This window comes from Taurulus bubalis, assembly GCF_910589615.1.
Source record: "Taurulus bubalis genome assembly, chromosome: 14".
In the NCBI taxonomy this organism is placed as follows: Eukaryota; Metazoa; Chordata; class Actinopteri; order Perciformes; family Cottidae; genus Taurulus; species Taurulus bubalis.
Genome location: NC_136602.1, coordinates 15,540,238 through 15,554,219, shown reverse-complemented (window position 1 = coordinate 15,554,219; position 13,982 = coordinate 15,540,238). Strand labels below are relative to the sequence as shown.

Sequence of the window (13,982 nt, the reverse complement as noted above, 5' to 3'; positions counted from 1 at the left end):
GACGATTCAGCAGCGGCCGTGCAGGCCGGCCCGACAACGACACGGCCGACGGCAGCGTCTGCTCTTTATGAGCGTGACTACAATGCTAAAAACTCCACTCCCTTTTTTCACCAGTGGAAACAAGTGATCACACATATCCTGTTACAGCTGTGATGGGGTTTTCAGCCATGTAGCGCTCTGCTGTAATGGAACATCCACTCATGAAAATACACATGGCAAGCTCTTTGAAGATATCAGACATTGTCTTTTTTTTGTTTTCATTTTTGCATCACAGAACTGCTAGAAAAGTAGTTTATTTTAATAATATTGGAAGATATGCAAATTAAAGTGTTGCTTCCACGTTTCATAATTTACCTAACTGCTAAATCTTTAAACTGGTGAAAAGTGTTGGTATAGGCTTCTTTGATATTGACATACATAGAAAGACAAACATGTATATTCACCATTAATGATTTGTAATCTTATTAAGCATTGTTTTTTTACGCTATGACTACTGAATTTCAACGATTATACCCAATTAGGCAACATTGCCATAAAAATCTATAAATAAAAAGAGAGTGAGTTTAGCCTTTTAGTGAAAAGAAAACAGACAGCAATGAAATTGATGTTAACATTATTCATGTGACCATTATTTCAACAACACGTCAGCGTATTGCGTGTTGATTGATTCACATTGACTTATCTTAAAAGTGAGAACATTTTCAACATAAATAATGAATCTTAAAACAGATGTGGTGAATTCTTTGCCTGCAGGTGCTGCTGTACCAGCATGCACCGCCTCCTAAACTCATGATACAGCTGGATGTATATAGTCAGGCTGGTCATACAGTCAAGTTTTTTTTTTTATGTCGGCTGTTGGCATTGTATAAAACAATGTCAGTATGTGTGTGTGATGGAAGTCTTTGGCGGCAATCCCCTCACCACTATACAGGCACAGTCTTCACAAGCTGTTTGGAAAAAACATGACGATCTTTTTATGCTTGTTGGAGCAGTAAAAATGGCCCTGATGACTTCACACTCACTGATCTGGTGGTCCAACATACTTTAACAGAGGAAGTAGTTACAGAATTTCATTTTTGGGTGACCCTTCATCTCATTGCTAGTCAGTGTTTCATTTATTTTTGACTTTTTATGATTACGCCACTTTTGACCTTTGTGGTTTTTGCTATGTTGGACTGTTTAATTCCACTTTCGTCTAACGTAACTGCAATTGTATGTCTTTGCAATCAATGTGTGAAATCCTTCATCTTTTTAAGGTTGCACATTTTTTCATTTTAGTTTACTCTGATTAATAGATAAACACAGATATAAAACACAAGTAATCAGAGTGGAACTGTTTACAAACAAACATCAAATCAACTTAAAAGGTAATTCATTATATGTCAGTGTAATGTTCACATCCCCTAAGTGGCCAGAAAACATATTGCAGTTTTTGCAAGTTTAACTAAAAGTAACCACAATGTAAACAAATATAATCTAAACCATTTGCATTTTAATTTCAAGTATTACTGGATTCAAATTACAGATCACATTATTAGCTAAATGTGTTTGAATGAATATGTGTCTTTGGCCACTGGGGGCAGCGCACCAAGCTGTAAACACAAGATGGACCGTAAAGAGTAACGTGGCTGAAAAGCTGTGTTTTGATGCCCTCTCTCCGGTTGAATGTGTGAAGCCTGTTTGACCAGAGCCAGCGTCACTGAGGGAAGTGTTTGGGTGTGGTCACTTGGTGCCTTGTTGCACCTGCAGCGGTTCCCAGCAATGATGTCACAGGGTCCTGGAGTACATCTGTACATTAATGCAGCAAGTTGAGAAGTTACAGACGTTCAGGTGGTGTTAAGTTACTATTTATAAAGTTATTAAAGGCAGCAAACTGTTTCCACATTTAGGAGATACAAAGCAACAGCATTCCTTTGAATATGTGTTTCTGGCCACCTGATGATATGTCATGTACAATACTCACTCTGCTTTAACTCTGTTTTGGTCTTTAAAATATAATAATCTGTTCTTTAGCTTCTAAATGCTCAACCGTGTCCACCAGCTAGTCGCCAACTTTGTCTGTCTGTAAAAGGCTCGAACAGACTGACTATAAAACTAAGACCATGAGCTGAGAGACGCTGACAGATGACCTAAGGGGAACTGCAGAGTTGTTAATCATTGTCTGTGGGTTCAACACTGGGATTGACCACTCGCCATTATACATTGTCATTACATCTGTTGTTGACCAAAAAACTGCATTTAATTCATTAAAAAAACTAAATGTTCTCTGAAATGTAGTGGAATACAAGCATAAAGAAAATGCCTGGATCTAACTGGAGCACAATAGTTCAAAGCAATGTGAATTTCCAGACTGGAAAATACAGATACATGTCTTAAACCATTCAACAATCCCATAGCTTCAGGTACCATCAACCTTACCAGCATCCACCGTTCTGCACATGTGACCTCATGTTGAATCACTTGCTGATCCCGGAGCCTTTAAATCCCAATTCTGACATCTGTCAAAGGAGGTGTTGAACGAGAGGACCTGTCAAAGGAGCAAAAGTTGAACGAGAGGACACGCAATTGCATAAGCATGCAGTATTTTAATCTTCTTCACCTTGGTGATGGCATTACATCAAATAGCTTCACTCAGGCCAGTCCTTTTTGGCACTTGAGTCAGGCCTCATGCGTGGCCTCCAGAGCGCAGCAGAGCAGGTGTCTCCAGGAAACCTCCCAGGGTTTCACTGACAGTCGGATGTGTCGGTAGGGGCCCACAGATGCTTTGCCTGATGGACGAGGCTGCGGAGAAACAGACACTGCATACATCAGGATCTCATTACTGGCTTACTGCACATATACACTGTGTCATATCAAGTTTAGGCCCCAGGCTATGTTGTCACTTTTTCTAATTTGTACTTTTTTTCACATACGTCAAAGAGCCTAATGCATGCATTCAGAACATCTGAGCACATTATGTCCTTTCATGACATTTCAACATGCAGTCATCCAAAATTACTTAATCAGATGTAGCGTCTTATTTACTGAAGCCTGCACACAACCTGAATGAGAGCAGCATTTCCCAGGTTAGAATTATTCCTGATTTATTCAGACCGTTTGCACAAATGTTGTCAGTCCCAGTTTTCCAGTGAGAATACCAACAAATGTTGCAGACTGGTCAAATAATGCTGTCTGGTCAAATAATTTGCCTCAGACTTAATTGTGCAGCTGCATTTTGTGTTCCAAACACGGCTTTACTCTCCTTATCACTTTTTCAACGCTGTTTTTGCAATCATCTTTTACTGAGCAACGATTTGTACTGTGAATAACTTCACTGCATTGTGAGGAGTTTTCTCACAGTGAGAATCAAAGCGCTCAATGTTGAGAAAAATCCACTGAGCTATTATGTAAAGAGGTGGAATGAGTGTTAATTTGTTTTGGGTTAAAGGAGTGAAAGACGGTCAGGCTTTCACTGTCTATTGATGCTGAATGGTGCATAAATCACACTTGTGCAGTGATTCCCCTTAATCCATGGTGCATTCTTTATGCAGCATGCTCATCCAAATGGCCGCTGTGTTGCTGAGCCAAAAGCATACTTCTTCCTGGCTGAAAGCTGTTGGGTTTGGCCCGCTACATCAACCTGATTCAGTCTTGACTGAAAAATGTCAGCCGCAGCCACCGATTTCTGAAAGAGTAACTGATTAATTTCAAAACAAAGGAAAAAGCATTAGCTATTAACGTCTTGTTTCACACGTATAAGGGAGAGAGATTTTTGAGATTGAAGCAAATGGGTTGATGCTGAGTTGAGCAGCTTTCCCACGTGTCAAAGGAGCTTACGAGGTCCAGCTTCATTACAGCTGGTCTTTAGTTTGATCGCGCAAGGAATCTTTTTAGCATTATTTTTATAGCCTCTCTTCTTGATTTAACAGAGGACGATAAATAAGAGTAGGGGAATGTCATGCGACAAATCTGTGAAGAGCCGCACAAACTCACAACATTGCTCTGATGTGTACAAAGGAAGGGCAACTTAAATAGTAACACATAACTCATTTAATGAAAGCTGACATTTCTTGGAAAGGGGCTACTTCTTGTGGTGAGGTTCCCCCAACACATATCTCTAAATCCAGTAACCTCATATCGACTGCACTTTTCCACCGAAGAGTCAGAGAAATGTGAATGAGACCTTCCTGGCTACCCGCAATGGGAAGGAGGCACACAGTTAGTCTTTCCAGTTCAGCAACCAATTTAAAGACGTATGTTTTTGCTGTGATTTACATTTTCCATTAAACAGTCATTCTCATGTACTTGCTTTGGATTTGTCCTGCAGTGTTTCAGCTTTTTAGAGCTACATCTTTAAGACAGTCAGTTATTTTCATTTTTTTTAAGATTGAAGCATCTATTACTCTTTTTACATTTAATTACAAAGATTTACAAACACACTGTATGTAATCCTACTCTCAGAGATTGCTTATGTTTACTTTGACCTTTACTGTGCAGAACGAGAGCTCGACATTCAGGTTGTTTTGACGTTCCTCCATACTAGACTTGGATCTGAGTTGAACACACCAGGCACAGGCACTGTTTTGTGACATCACAAATTGGAAACCAATCAGGCCCAATATGCGACTTTAGGTAATTGTATTTGTATATTTACAGATTAGTGTTTTTTGATGAGGGTAAAGGTAGAAATATGCTTTTTAATTGTTCATATGTTGTTTATTCACCTTTTTTTGTTGACAATTTGTATTCAAAACAGATTTCATTTTATACATCTGTATCTATCAAACATGTCTGGATGGGATCTTTTGGTGCCATACTTTCATTGTTCAGTCATGGAATCAGCACTTGGTGCAGCACAAATTGTCCTCTGTTTTTAAAGACATTGAGAATTTTACTACAATAAAGTAGTGCATATAATGCATTGACACTTTTTAATGCATTATTAACCATGTGTTGTATTCTCTGTCCTACCTCATGTATTGATGAGATGTGAAGACTAAAACACTAGGATGTACAAAGACTGTAACCTGGTTTGGATAAACTTAGTGTCCATTGTTTTGTTTGTGAAGTATCACAACAATTATTCTCACAGGAGAATATATTGCACACAATGACCAAGACATAAATCCTTAAATTGTCTCTACTTTATATCAAATCAAGGAACAAAGACAAGCAGTAACTGCTTGGTGTGCTATCAACATTAAACTTGGCCAAATAAAATGTTCACCTTTGGCTCATTAAACGTATTTGTCAAATGCTTGCATGCAAGTGAGTTGGACATACACCAATGTTGACTTTGGCTACTTTGTAAAGGTGCTGTGGGATTTAAAATAGTTAACACATGTATTCAAACTGTGTGATTCTTTCTCAGTTCAGCTGCAGTGCTTCACCACTTCTGAAGCTACAAAGCGACCTGCACATACTGGACATTATTCCCTTGAGCCACTTCACTCTTTGTCTTTAGTATTCAAACATAAAAGTCTTCCTGCGATACTTTACTGTATGTTTGGACCTCTGCAGACAGGCATGTTCTCTCCTCAAGGTTATTTGGTCGTAAAGGACATGAGCGTTGGAGCATTATGGGACCTGTAAAACAAGAGCTAACCCCCAATAGTGGATTGGTCACAGGACCCCATTAACCTCCTTTCAGCCTTCTCTGGGCTGCAAAGAAAAATAATCAAATACTGTTTGGTTTGAGATGGAGGTTCCATACAGATAACATATCAAAACCTGAGTTTAGCAGACAAAACAGAAAATGCATGTGTGGACAGTAAAAGGTCACACAGATCTGTTATTTACAGCATGTGCCACAGGGAAATGTATTCTGTTTTCCTCATCTAAAGGAGAGTGTTCAATGAATCTTCCCTCTAGAGTTAGAGAGAGGAAATTGTTTGAGATATTCTTTATGGTCAAATTGAAGTGAGCAATAAAAGTGAATGTCTTGGGTTGAAAGGTCATGCGAGTAGCCGTTTCCATCGATCTTACTTTCAGCTGAGGAATGACACTTTTGTGAGAGGAGAACATCTATAAAACATAGTGTTTCCATTATACAAATGTGTAAATAGTAACTGTGAAAAATAATAATAATTGATGCCCAAGTGCTTGACTCACTTGATTGTGGCGTTTGTTCAATTCAATTTGGGGTAAACTAAATCACTTTTTCTAATGCACGTACGATGCATTACCAGCAGGATGCGCTGTCCACTAAGACGCAGTTCACCAGTTGTCTGTAAAGTCCCCGACTACACGATAAGTAAAGCTGCCCTGAAAAAGTAGCCAAAACAGATTATAACATGCACAGGAGCGATGCTAGTCAAGATATTGTTGTCAAGAAACAGACAAAAGTGGATACAGGTCACGTGTCATTAGGTTACTTGAATTCAGTCAAAATGAAACAAGGAAGTTACTTTGTTGCCCAGACAAAAGGGAGCCTTATTTTTACTGGTGTCATAATATTATGTCAAATTCCTCGTTTGTGTACCAAAGATGTGAACACATACACACATACATATGCCAAGAAAGCTGATTCTTATTCTGAAAACACCATTGCACATGTGCCCCACTTCCAGTTTGACAGCCTCGTGCGTTTCCTGTGACCAAATAAAGGCAAAGCAGAGAGGAGAGAACACAACAGAGGGCTCACTCCGCCTCAGTTGGCGCCACCGAGAAACGACAACGTAATTGCACCAACATCGGGGAAATGTTGCGAGATTTGGGGGTTTTAAAGGATTACTTGCCAAATAATGCACAAACTAAATGTATTGCTGCTATCCTCGGATTAAGTGAATGTAGAGTAAGAAGTAGAGTCTCCATCCTCGGGTGCAGGCGTGGTTTCAGATGGGTGTGGTTCCTTAAGCGGGGAACTTTTCTTTCTACTGCAGGACGGCTGGCGAATATGTTGAATGAATCTTGACTGAAATCTGAAAAAGAAGAAGAAAAGATTAACTCAATGGCATGGACATACATTGAAGATTGGATATTTATTATTTGCCATAAAAGTTTGAAGCTAGTCTGATCAAGGTAAATGTCACTTGTTTCTGAAGAATTTAAGGTGTGTGTCTGTTTGTTATTCTTTACGTGAGTAATGACTTGACCTTCATCCTCTCTGTGTGTGTGTGTGTGTGTGTGTGTGTGTGAGAGTGTGAGTGTGAGAGAGAGAGAGAGAGAGAGAGAGAGAGAGAGAGAGAGAGAGAATGAGAGAAAGAGAGAAAGAGAGAGAGAGAGAGAGAGAGAGAGAGAGAGAGAGAGAGAGAGAGAGAGAAAGGAGGAACCTACTTATGAGCTGCTAAATTACAGCACAATTGGCCTGACCTTTCAGAGGACATTGATCCAAAAACACAGAGTATAACTTAATAAAGCCACGACTTTTAGGAATATCAGCAGTTATTGGGCTAAGAATAGTTGATGATACAGTTCTCCATATCCCTGAAAAGGTCACTGTCAGGAGCAAATATTTGCTCTGTGATAGGCCGTTTATGCACAATTCAGCTCAAAGGCTCCATTCAGCCGATGAAACGAGAAAGTTCTGTCAAAGGAAACCTTTATGCCAGTGTGGGCTGGGTGCCGTGACAGCCTGGGGCAGCACGAGCTGATATCTCCATCTGACAGAGCTGAATGATGGAATTTGTCTGCTGTGTCACATGAGGAAGTGGATGTATTTGAATTATTTAAGTCGGCCAACTTTTACAGAACAATGGGCCTCCTGAAGCTGCTGAAATCTCAGTTTGTGTGTCACCTGATCATCTGCTACGTGTTCCTGGTCAGCGGCCTCATTATCAACTTGCTGCAGATTTGTACTTCACCTCTGTGGCTGGTCAGTAAGCAACTGGCCCGCAGGGTCAACATCAGACTGGGTTACTGCATCAGCAGCCGTAAGTACTTCAATTATGAATCACCCTGTAAGACCACTTCACAAATATAATGTATCTTTATTCACATGATATGGACTTTACCACATCATTGTGTCCCGATGATCCTCAGAGATGGTAGCTGTCCTGGATTGGTGGTCTGGGACAGAATGCACACTTTACACAGACCCAAAGAGTTTTCCACTGTATGGGAAGGAGAATGCAATTGTGGTCCTCAATCACACGTATGATATTGACTTCCTGTGTGGCTGGAGCTTCTGTGACAAATTCGGAGTTCTTGGGGTAAGTATCCCCTAAGTTTCCACCGTGTTTTTTATTTTTTATTTCAATGCTACTCGGAGAATAGTTTTCATTTTTTGAAGTGGGGTGGTATGACGCACTTATCCATAGTCATCAGTGTATTATGGTGGTATGGCGGTTGTTTCGTGTATGCTATATTTACAGCCCTTTTCGATGAGGAACTAAAGCTGTTAAATATGTGTATGTTCTCTTCAAAGCCGCCTCACTCCTTTAACTTTGTGTTATTGTGTGACTGTGGTTTTAAAGCATTAGTTTGGACTCACAAAAGTCACACATTAACGAAAACAAACTATCCAATTTAGGCAGCAGTAGACCAACAACTCCTGTGTTCTGCCCGGTGAGAAAACTCTCTTGTGGCTTTGAAAAGAGCACAGACAATGGCTTCAGTTCCCCGTCAGAAAGGGATGTCTGACGGCAAGGTAAAGTGCTGAAAATATTCTATATGGCGCACACTTCAACTGATATTCAATTTGTAGGTGGTTAACATATGTGTTGCTGCTGCCCCAGTCCAGAGCAGTACATTGCTTAGCTTCTGTACTCTTGCCTGCTTCTTCCCATCACATCTGTAGGTAATGCCAGTAGGCACTGACTATGGATAAGCAAGTCATACAACCCCAGTTAAAAAAAATCTGAACTTTCCCTTTAACAGTCTTTAACTTTTCTCTTTTCTCCAGAGCTCAAAAGTGTTAGCCAAAAAGGAGTTACAGTATGTACCTATTATTGGCTGGATGTGGTACTTCCTGGAGATAGTTTTCTGCGAGAGGAAGTGGGAGCAGGACCGGAGGACAGTGGCTCAGAGCCTTCAGAACTTGCGGGATTACCCCGAAAACTTCTGGGTATGTTTCAGTCTGTTATCTTGATATTACAGAGATATTTTGAGTAGTTGCATTAAAACAAAATCTCACTTTCCTCTGTAGTTCTTGCTTTTCTGTGAAGGAACACGCTTCACACCAAAGAAACACCAGACCAGCATGCATGTGGCTGAAAGCAAAGGTTTACCCAAACTGAAGTATCATCTTCTGCCCAGGACCAAAGGATTCTCGTTAGCTGTCCAAAACCTCAGAGGAACCGGTGAGTGTAGATCATTAATGAAGTGTTTAAATATGGCTAAAATATGGCTAAATATCATATACTATGTGTGGATGTTTTGGAGTCTAAATCAAATTAATTGTACAGTTAACTGGTGCTGTTTTGTCTCCTGTAGCTGCAGCTGTTTATGACTCCACGCTGAACTTCAGAAACAATGAAGTGCCAACATTGCTTGGAATTCTTAATGGGAAAAAATATCACGCAGATTTATATGTGAGGTACAAAGAAAGGCTTTTCATCAGTAAAGAAGAAATTAAATTTAGCAATCATTGTCATGCACGGATTATCATGACCACTGGACCCTGGATACACATTCACTATGGGAACACTGCACAATAGCAGAAGGCAACCCAAAACCAAACGTAATCGGGACAATACTGAATACCTCAAAGCTTCATCCATAGCATTTGCATTCAAAGTTACTATTTATAACTTACAAAAACATTGCGTGCTGCAGCCTCAATCTTCCTCACATACACGGTGAGCGACGCAAGGAATTTAGTTCTCAATCCAAAAGTCCAAATTTATTGAAAAAAGACATATGTAATAATTTCACAACATATTTCATCTCACCGAATATTCTGCTTCAGAACATATTTGTTGGTGTTTAGATTTTCAAAAACAACAACCATGCAGAAGGATGCAACGGGGCAATATCTAGCAGCAGTCAAATCTAGCAGCAATAACCGCTTCATAAAATACATTCATATAACAGTAACACAAATCCTATGTTACATAGTGATGTGCCTGCCCTCTTCCTTGCAGGAGAATCCCTCTAGAGTTGATCCCAGAAGATGAGGTAGAGTCTGCTGCTTGGGTCCATAAACTCTACCAAGAAAAGGTAAGAGTGTGTTGCAGGTGGAAGTTTAACCACAGACCTTTAGCCTCTGAAACATTATACACAATACTTACGTTTTGGCTCCTGCCACTTTGTGGAGACATTAAAAGCAACATGTAATTCAATCAAATCAATTATCACTACTAATAGCTTTGTAAAGAATAAATAGTCTTCACTTTAGATGAGGTCACAGAACATACTTAACTAATACTTAACTAACGAGTAGTAACTACTGAATTAATCATGACGTTTATTAATGCTTTGTAAGGCATAAATAATCTTCACTTTAGATGAGGTCACAGAACATACTTAACTAATGAGTAGTAACTACCTGAATTAATCATGAATTGCATTTTTTTTTAATCATTTACTAACACTTAGAAATGATCTTGTTAATCATCTATAAGTCCTTAATACTTCATTTACAAATGGGGAATCCATCATTTATAAAGTATGAAAACCCAAACTTATTAATCAAGAATGAAACATTTATAACTGTGTTTATGAATTGCATACTAATGAGTGTTCATGTTGGAATAATGCTTTATAAATGTTGAATTCAGTGTTTATTCATGCTTTACTAATGCTAAAGAGTGTGTAGTTATTATAAAGTGCTACCTTAATGTGTCAACAGGATAGCTTTCAGGAGCACTACACACAAACGGGTCGTTTCCCCGGCCCCGTAGTGAGCCCTCCACGACGACCCTGGGCCTTGATCAACTGGCTGTTCTGGGCCTGCCTGCTCCTCGGCCCACTCGGCCTGCTACTCACTCAACTGATCAGCTCTGGATCGATGCTGACCGTCTTAGTCGCCGTGGCGCTCTGCTCTGCAGGTTGGTGAAGTCATGCTGAAATGAGCATGAAGGTTTTTCTTCTCAATATAACCAGCTCCCTTTTTGTCCATAAATTCCCTAAAGCAGCAGATTTGACAACTCTAATGTAAGTCTCCTTTCTTGGAAAACATGATTCATCAGGACCATAGCCCTAACAGCATTTAGGCGTGTGCTTACTCAGCAAATAAGTCTGAGATGTTAAATGGAGATATGTATTCATGAGGGGCATGTTGCAGTTTCCACAATAAATACATGTCCATGTTTGTAGTTGAGGGTAAAATTACTAATTTAGTTGTTATGGAAAGAGACCAGCCCAATCGTATACATTTATTTTTAATTAATTCTGTTAAAGGATTGCTGTGTGAGATTTAGTGGCATTTCAGACAACATTATTAACTCACATCACTCCTCCCTTTCCAAGTGTACAAGAACTATGGTGGCCCTCAGGTAGAGATATATACCTTTAGGATTGTATTACTACAAGGAACCACTCTTATCAATACTCTTTTTCATGACTAAATGATATATTAGATTTTTTTAAACAAATACAATCAGAACTTGATGAGATTTACAATTTAGATATAACTAAATATTCTTTCTACAGCAGCGACTGTGATGTATGCAACAGCAAAGTCACTATACAAAGCATTAATATTTCACTGGAACCAACAGACATCAGATAGTATTGGTCATTCCTACTGTCCTCCTGGCTGAAAACTACGCAAAACAGACTGCTGGTATGTTTCAGCATTGTAAAAAAATAAAATAATGCTTCTGACCGATTGTGATGCTGTGCATGTGTAAACATGGCGGCGGTGAATGAGTAAGTAGTGGCTTTTTACTCTCAAATGTTTATTGCACAGTGACGAACGTAGTTGCAGACAACTCGCGTAGTCTTCACTTCACCACAGCGACCTCTCTGCTCGTGTGTGCTTGTGTCTAAGTGTGTGTATGTAGTTGGAGGAGCTCAGAGAAAGCAGTGGAAATGCAGCAGCGTGATAATGAATGAACAAAACATTAAAAGTACTAATGAATAGTACCATTAACGTCGGAGCTTACCACTAGCTCTCGCTGTAGAAACATGGCGGACTCCTTGGAAGAATGGCTTTTTCTAAACTAATTAAATACTTAGTTTCAGGTGATTATATATGAATTAAAGCATAGTTTTCCTTATTATATTCCATTTTTGCCAATGAATCCTCCTAAATGTTACTGTTCCTTTTTTTTCTCGCTCAACATCGGTGACCACTTCTCATATGTTCTGAATGTACTCTTTCTAAATCTTTCCTTCACAGGTTCACTGGGAGTTCGCTGGATGATTGGCCAGACTGAGATTGACAAAGGCTCAAACTATGGGAATAAGGAGGCTCCTGACAACAATAACTAAAGACTCCTGGCCTACTAAGAGCTGCTACTTTGCACACTTACTTATCTGCAAGCCGTTGGCAGCAGAATGTGTCAACACCAGCCTGACAGGACTCGTCCAACAAGTGCAAACCTGCTTTTCAAAGCACAATGCAGGCAGTGTAGTTTTGTCTTTACACTATGGGTGTATTACATTATCCTCAATTTAGAGTTTAACTATTTGAATAAAGTCAGGACAAATATGTTTACTGGTCACTCAAACAGGAATTTTAATTCAACCATGTTTAAAATGGACTACCTCAGAGTTTGTAAAGCAAAGCATAAATGGTATTTTCATGTTGGAAGAAAATGCACATTTCACTTTAAAAAACAAACAAACATTGCTTTGTCAAAAGAAATAAATCCTTGTATCCTTGTATATGACTTCTGTTGTAAAAAAAAAAGGGTTAAATAGTGACCTCTGCTGACAGTGTTTCAGACGCACTACACATACACAGAGGGTGTTTCCCTACAGGGACCCTGGGCCTCGATCAAGTGGTTGTTCTGCGGCTCCTTACACTGCAGTATGGTTTCCTGCAGTTGAAGTCATCCTAAAATGGATATCAAAGTCCTTCCCTCAATTTCAATTCTTGAAAAAGGTTGTCAATCTTTATAAAACAATGTTTTTTTCAATTTAGAACTAGGTTTTGGATATTCATCAGACATACTAATCTCTTGGTCTCTTTACAATTTGTTTGATTATATATATATATATATATATATATATATGAGTTCATCAAATCAATTTGTTCTGAGCAGCGCAACATTTGTAAAATGGATTACTAGAATTTTTTTCTCACTTTTACTAAGACTTAACTTGCTGTTGTGTGGACACTCGACTGCATGCTATTGCATGTACTTTTACATTAAATGACAGTGACAAAATTAAAATGAAATCTGTCGGTCCTCAGTGACCAACAAATTACCAGGCAGTACTTTCCTAAGTATGTATTTGATTTAATGGGTGGAAATAATTTGTACTACTTACATTTGGAATAACAACTATTCAATATACAAATAAATCCCTATGTTATGGAAAATGGGTTATGTTTTCTTGAATAAAAAATAAAATGTGATTTTACATGGATTTAGGAATAGAGCAGCGGTGTTGTCTTCTGCAATGGCAATTTTGAATTGGCTTGCTTAAGATAAGCCACGCCTGAGCAGGAATGGATCACCAGCGATTGTCGCGTGCCGGTTAGATTTGTGTCCCAGAACCAGGCTGGACCACTATAATAAACTGCATGAGGGCTTGGAGTTCTCTTTAAACATCCATAAGGGTTCAATTAAAAAAAAAAAAAATACTTTTGAGGATATTACATCCATTGATGTTTTTAATTGACTCTGGCATCCTGAGTCGCTCACTGAATGAACAAAGTGTTCTACTGAACGACTCAGAAATCTTTTGTTCCAGCAGCAGTTCATTTTTTTTAATGAACACCTTTAGTTGTGGTTTTTAGATTTAGCATATTTCTGATGTCAGTCATGTTTCCTATGGCACTTTCTGGTGTAGTTTGTTCTTTGTAATGTGTTTGTCTGTTGTCTGTAAGAGTATTGTTGTCTGTATGACTTTTGGTGACAAATGCATTTCCACAATGGGGATTCATAAAGTTTTCTAATCATCTATTTTGTATTTCTGTAATGGTCCGACTTTATTCCATTGCAGTACTA

The 13,982-nt window shown here is 39.0% G+C and overlaps 1 protein-coding gene across 1 annotated transcript; it reads left to right on the top strand.

The window, feature by feature from the left end:
* Positions 1 to 6,869: 6,869 nt before the first annotated feature.
* agpat4 (1-acylglycerol-3-phosphate O-acyltransferase 4 (lysophosphatidic acid acyltransferase, delta)) lies at positions 6,870 to 12,688 on the top strand. Its single transcript, XM_079229972.1, has 9 exons — positions 6,870 to 6,999; positions 7,669 to 7,850; positions 7,960 to 8,129; positions 8,822 to 8,983; positions 9,065 to 9,218; positions 9,352 to 9,454; positions 10,002 to 10,077; positions 10,709 to 10,907; positions 12,203 to 12,688. Exons 2-9 carry the CDS (start codon positions 7,673 to 7,675, stop codon positions 12,292 to 12,294), a joined length of 1,134 nt encoding a protein of 377 aa, XP_079086098.1. The 5' UTR covers positions 6,870 to 6,999; positions 7,669 to 7,672; the 3' UTR covers positions 12,295 to 12,688.
* Positions 12,689 to 13,982: the final 1,294 nt, after the last annotated feature.

Excerpts from the sequence above, each read along its gene's own strand:
- agpat4 (XM_079229972.1), top strand. The coding sequence starts at position 7,673 with ATGGGCCTCCTGAAGCTGCTGAAATCTCAGTTTGTGTGTCACCTGATC. Across the intron at positions 8,130-8,821 it reads ACAAATTCGGAGTTCTTGGG|AGCTCAAAAGTGTTAGCCAA; the intron begins GTAAGTATCCCC and ends TCTTTTCTCCAG. Across the intron at positions 8,984-9,064 it reads ATTACCCCGAAAACTTCTGG|TTCTTGCTTTTCTGTGAAGG; the intron begins GTATGTTTCAGT and ends TTTCCTCTGTAG.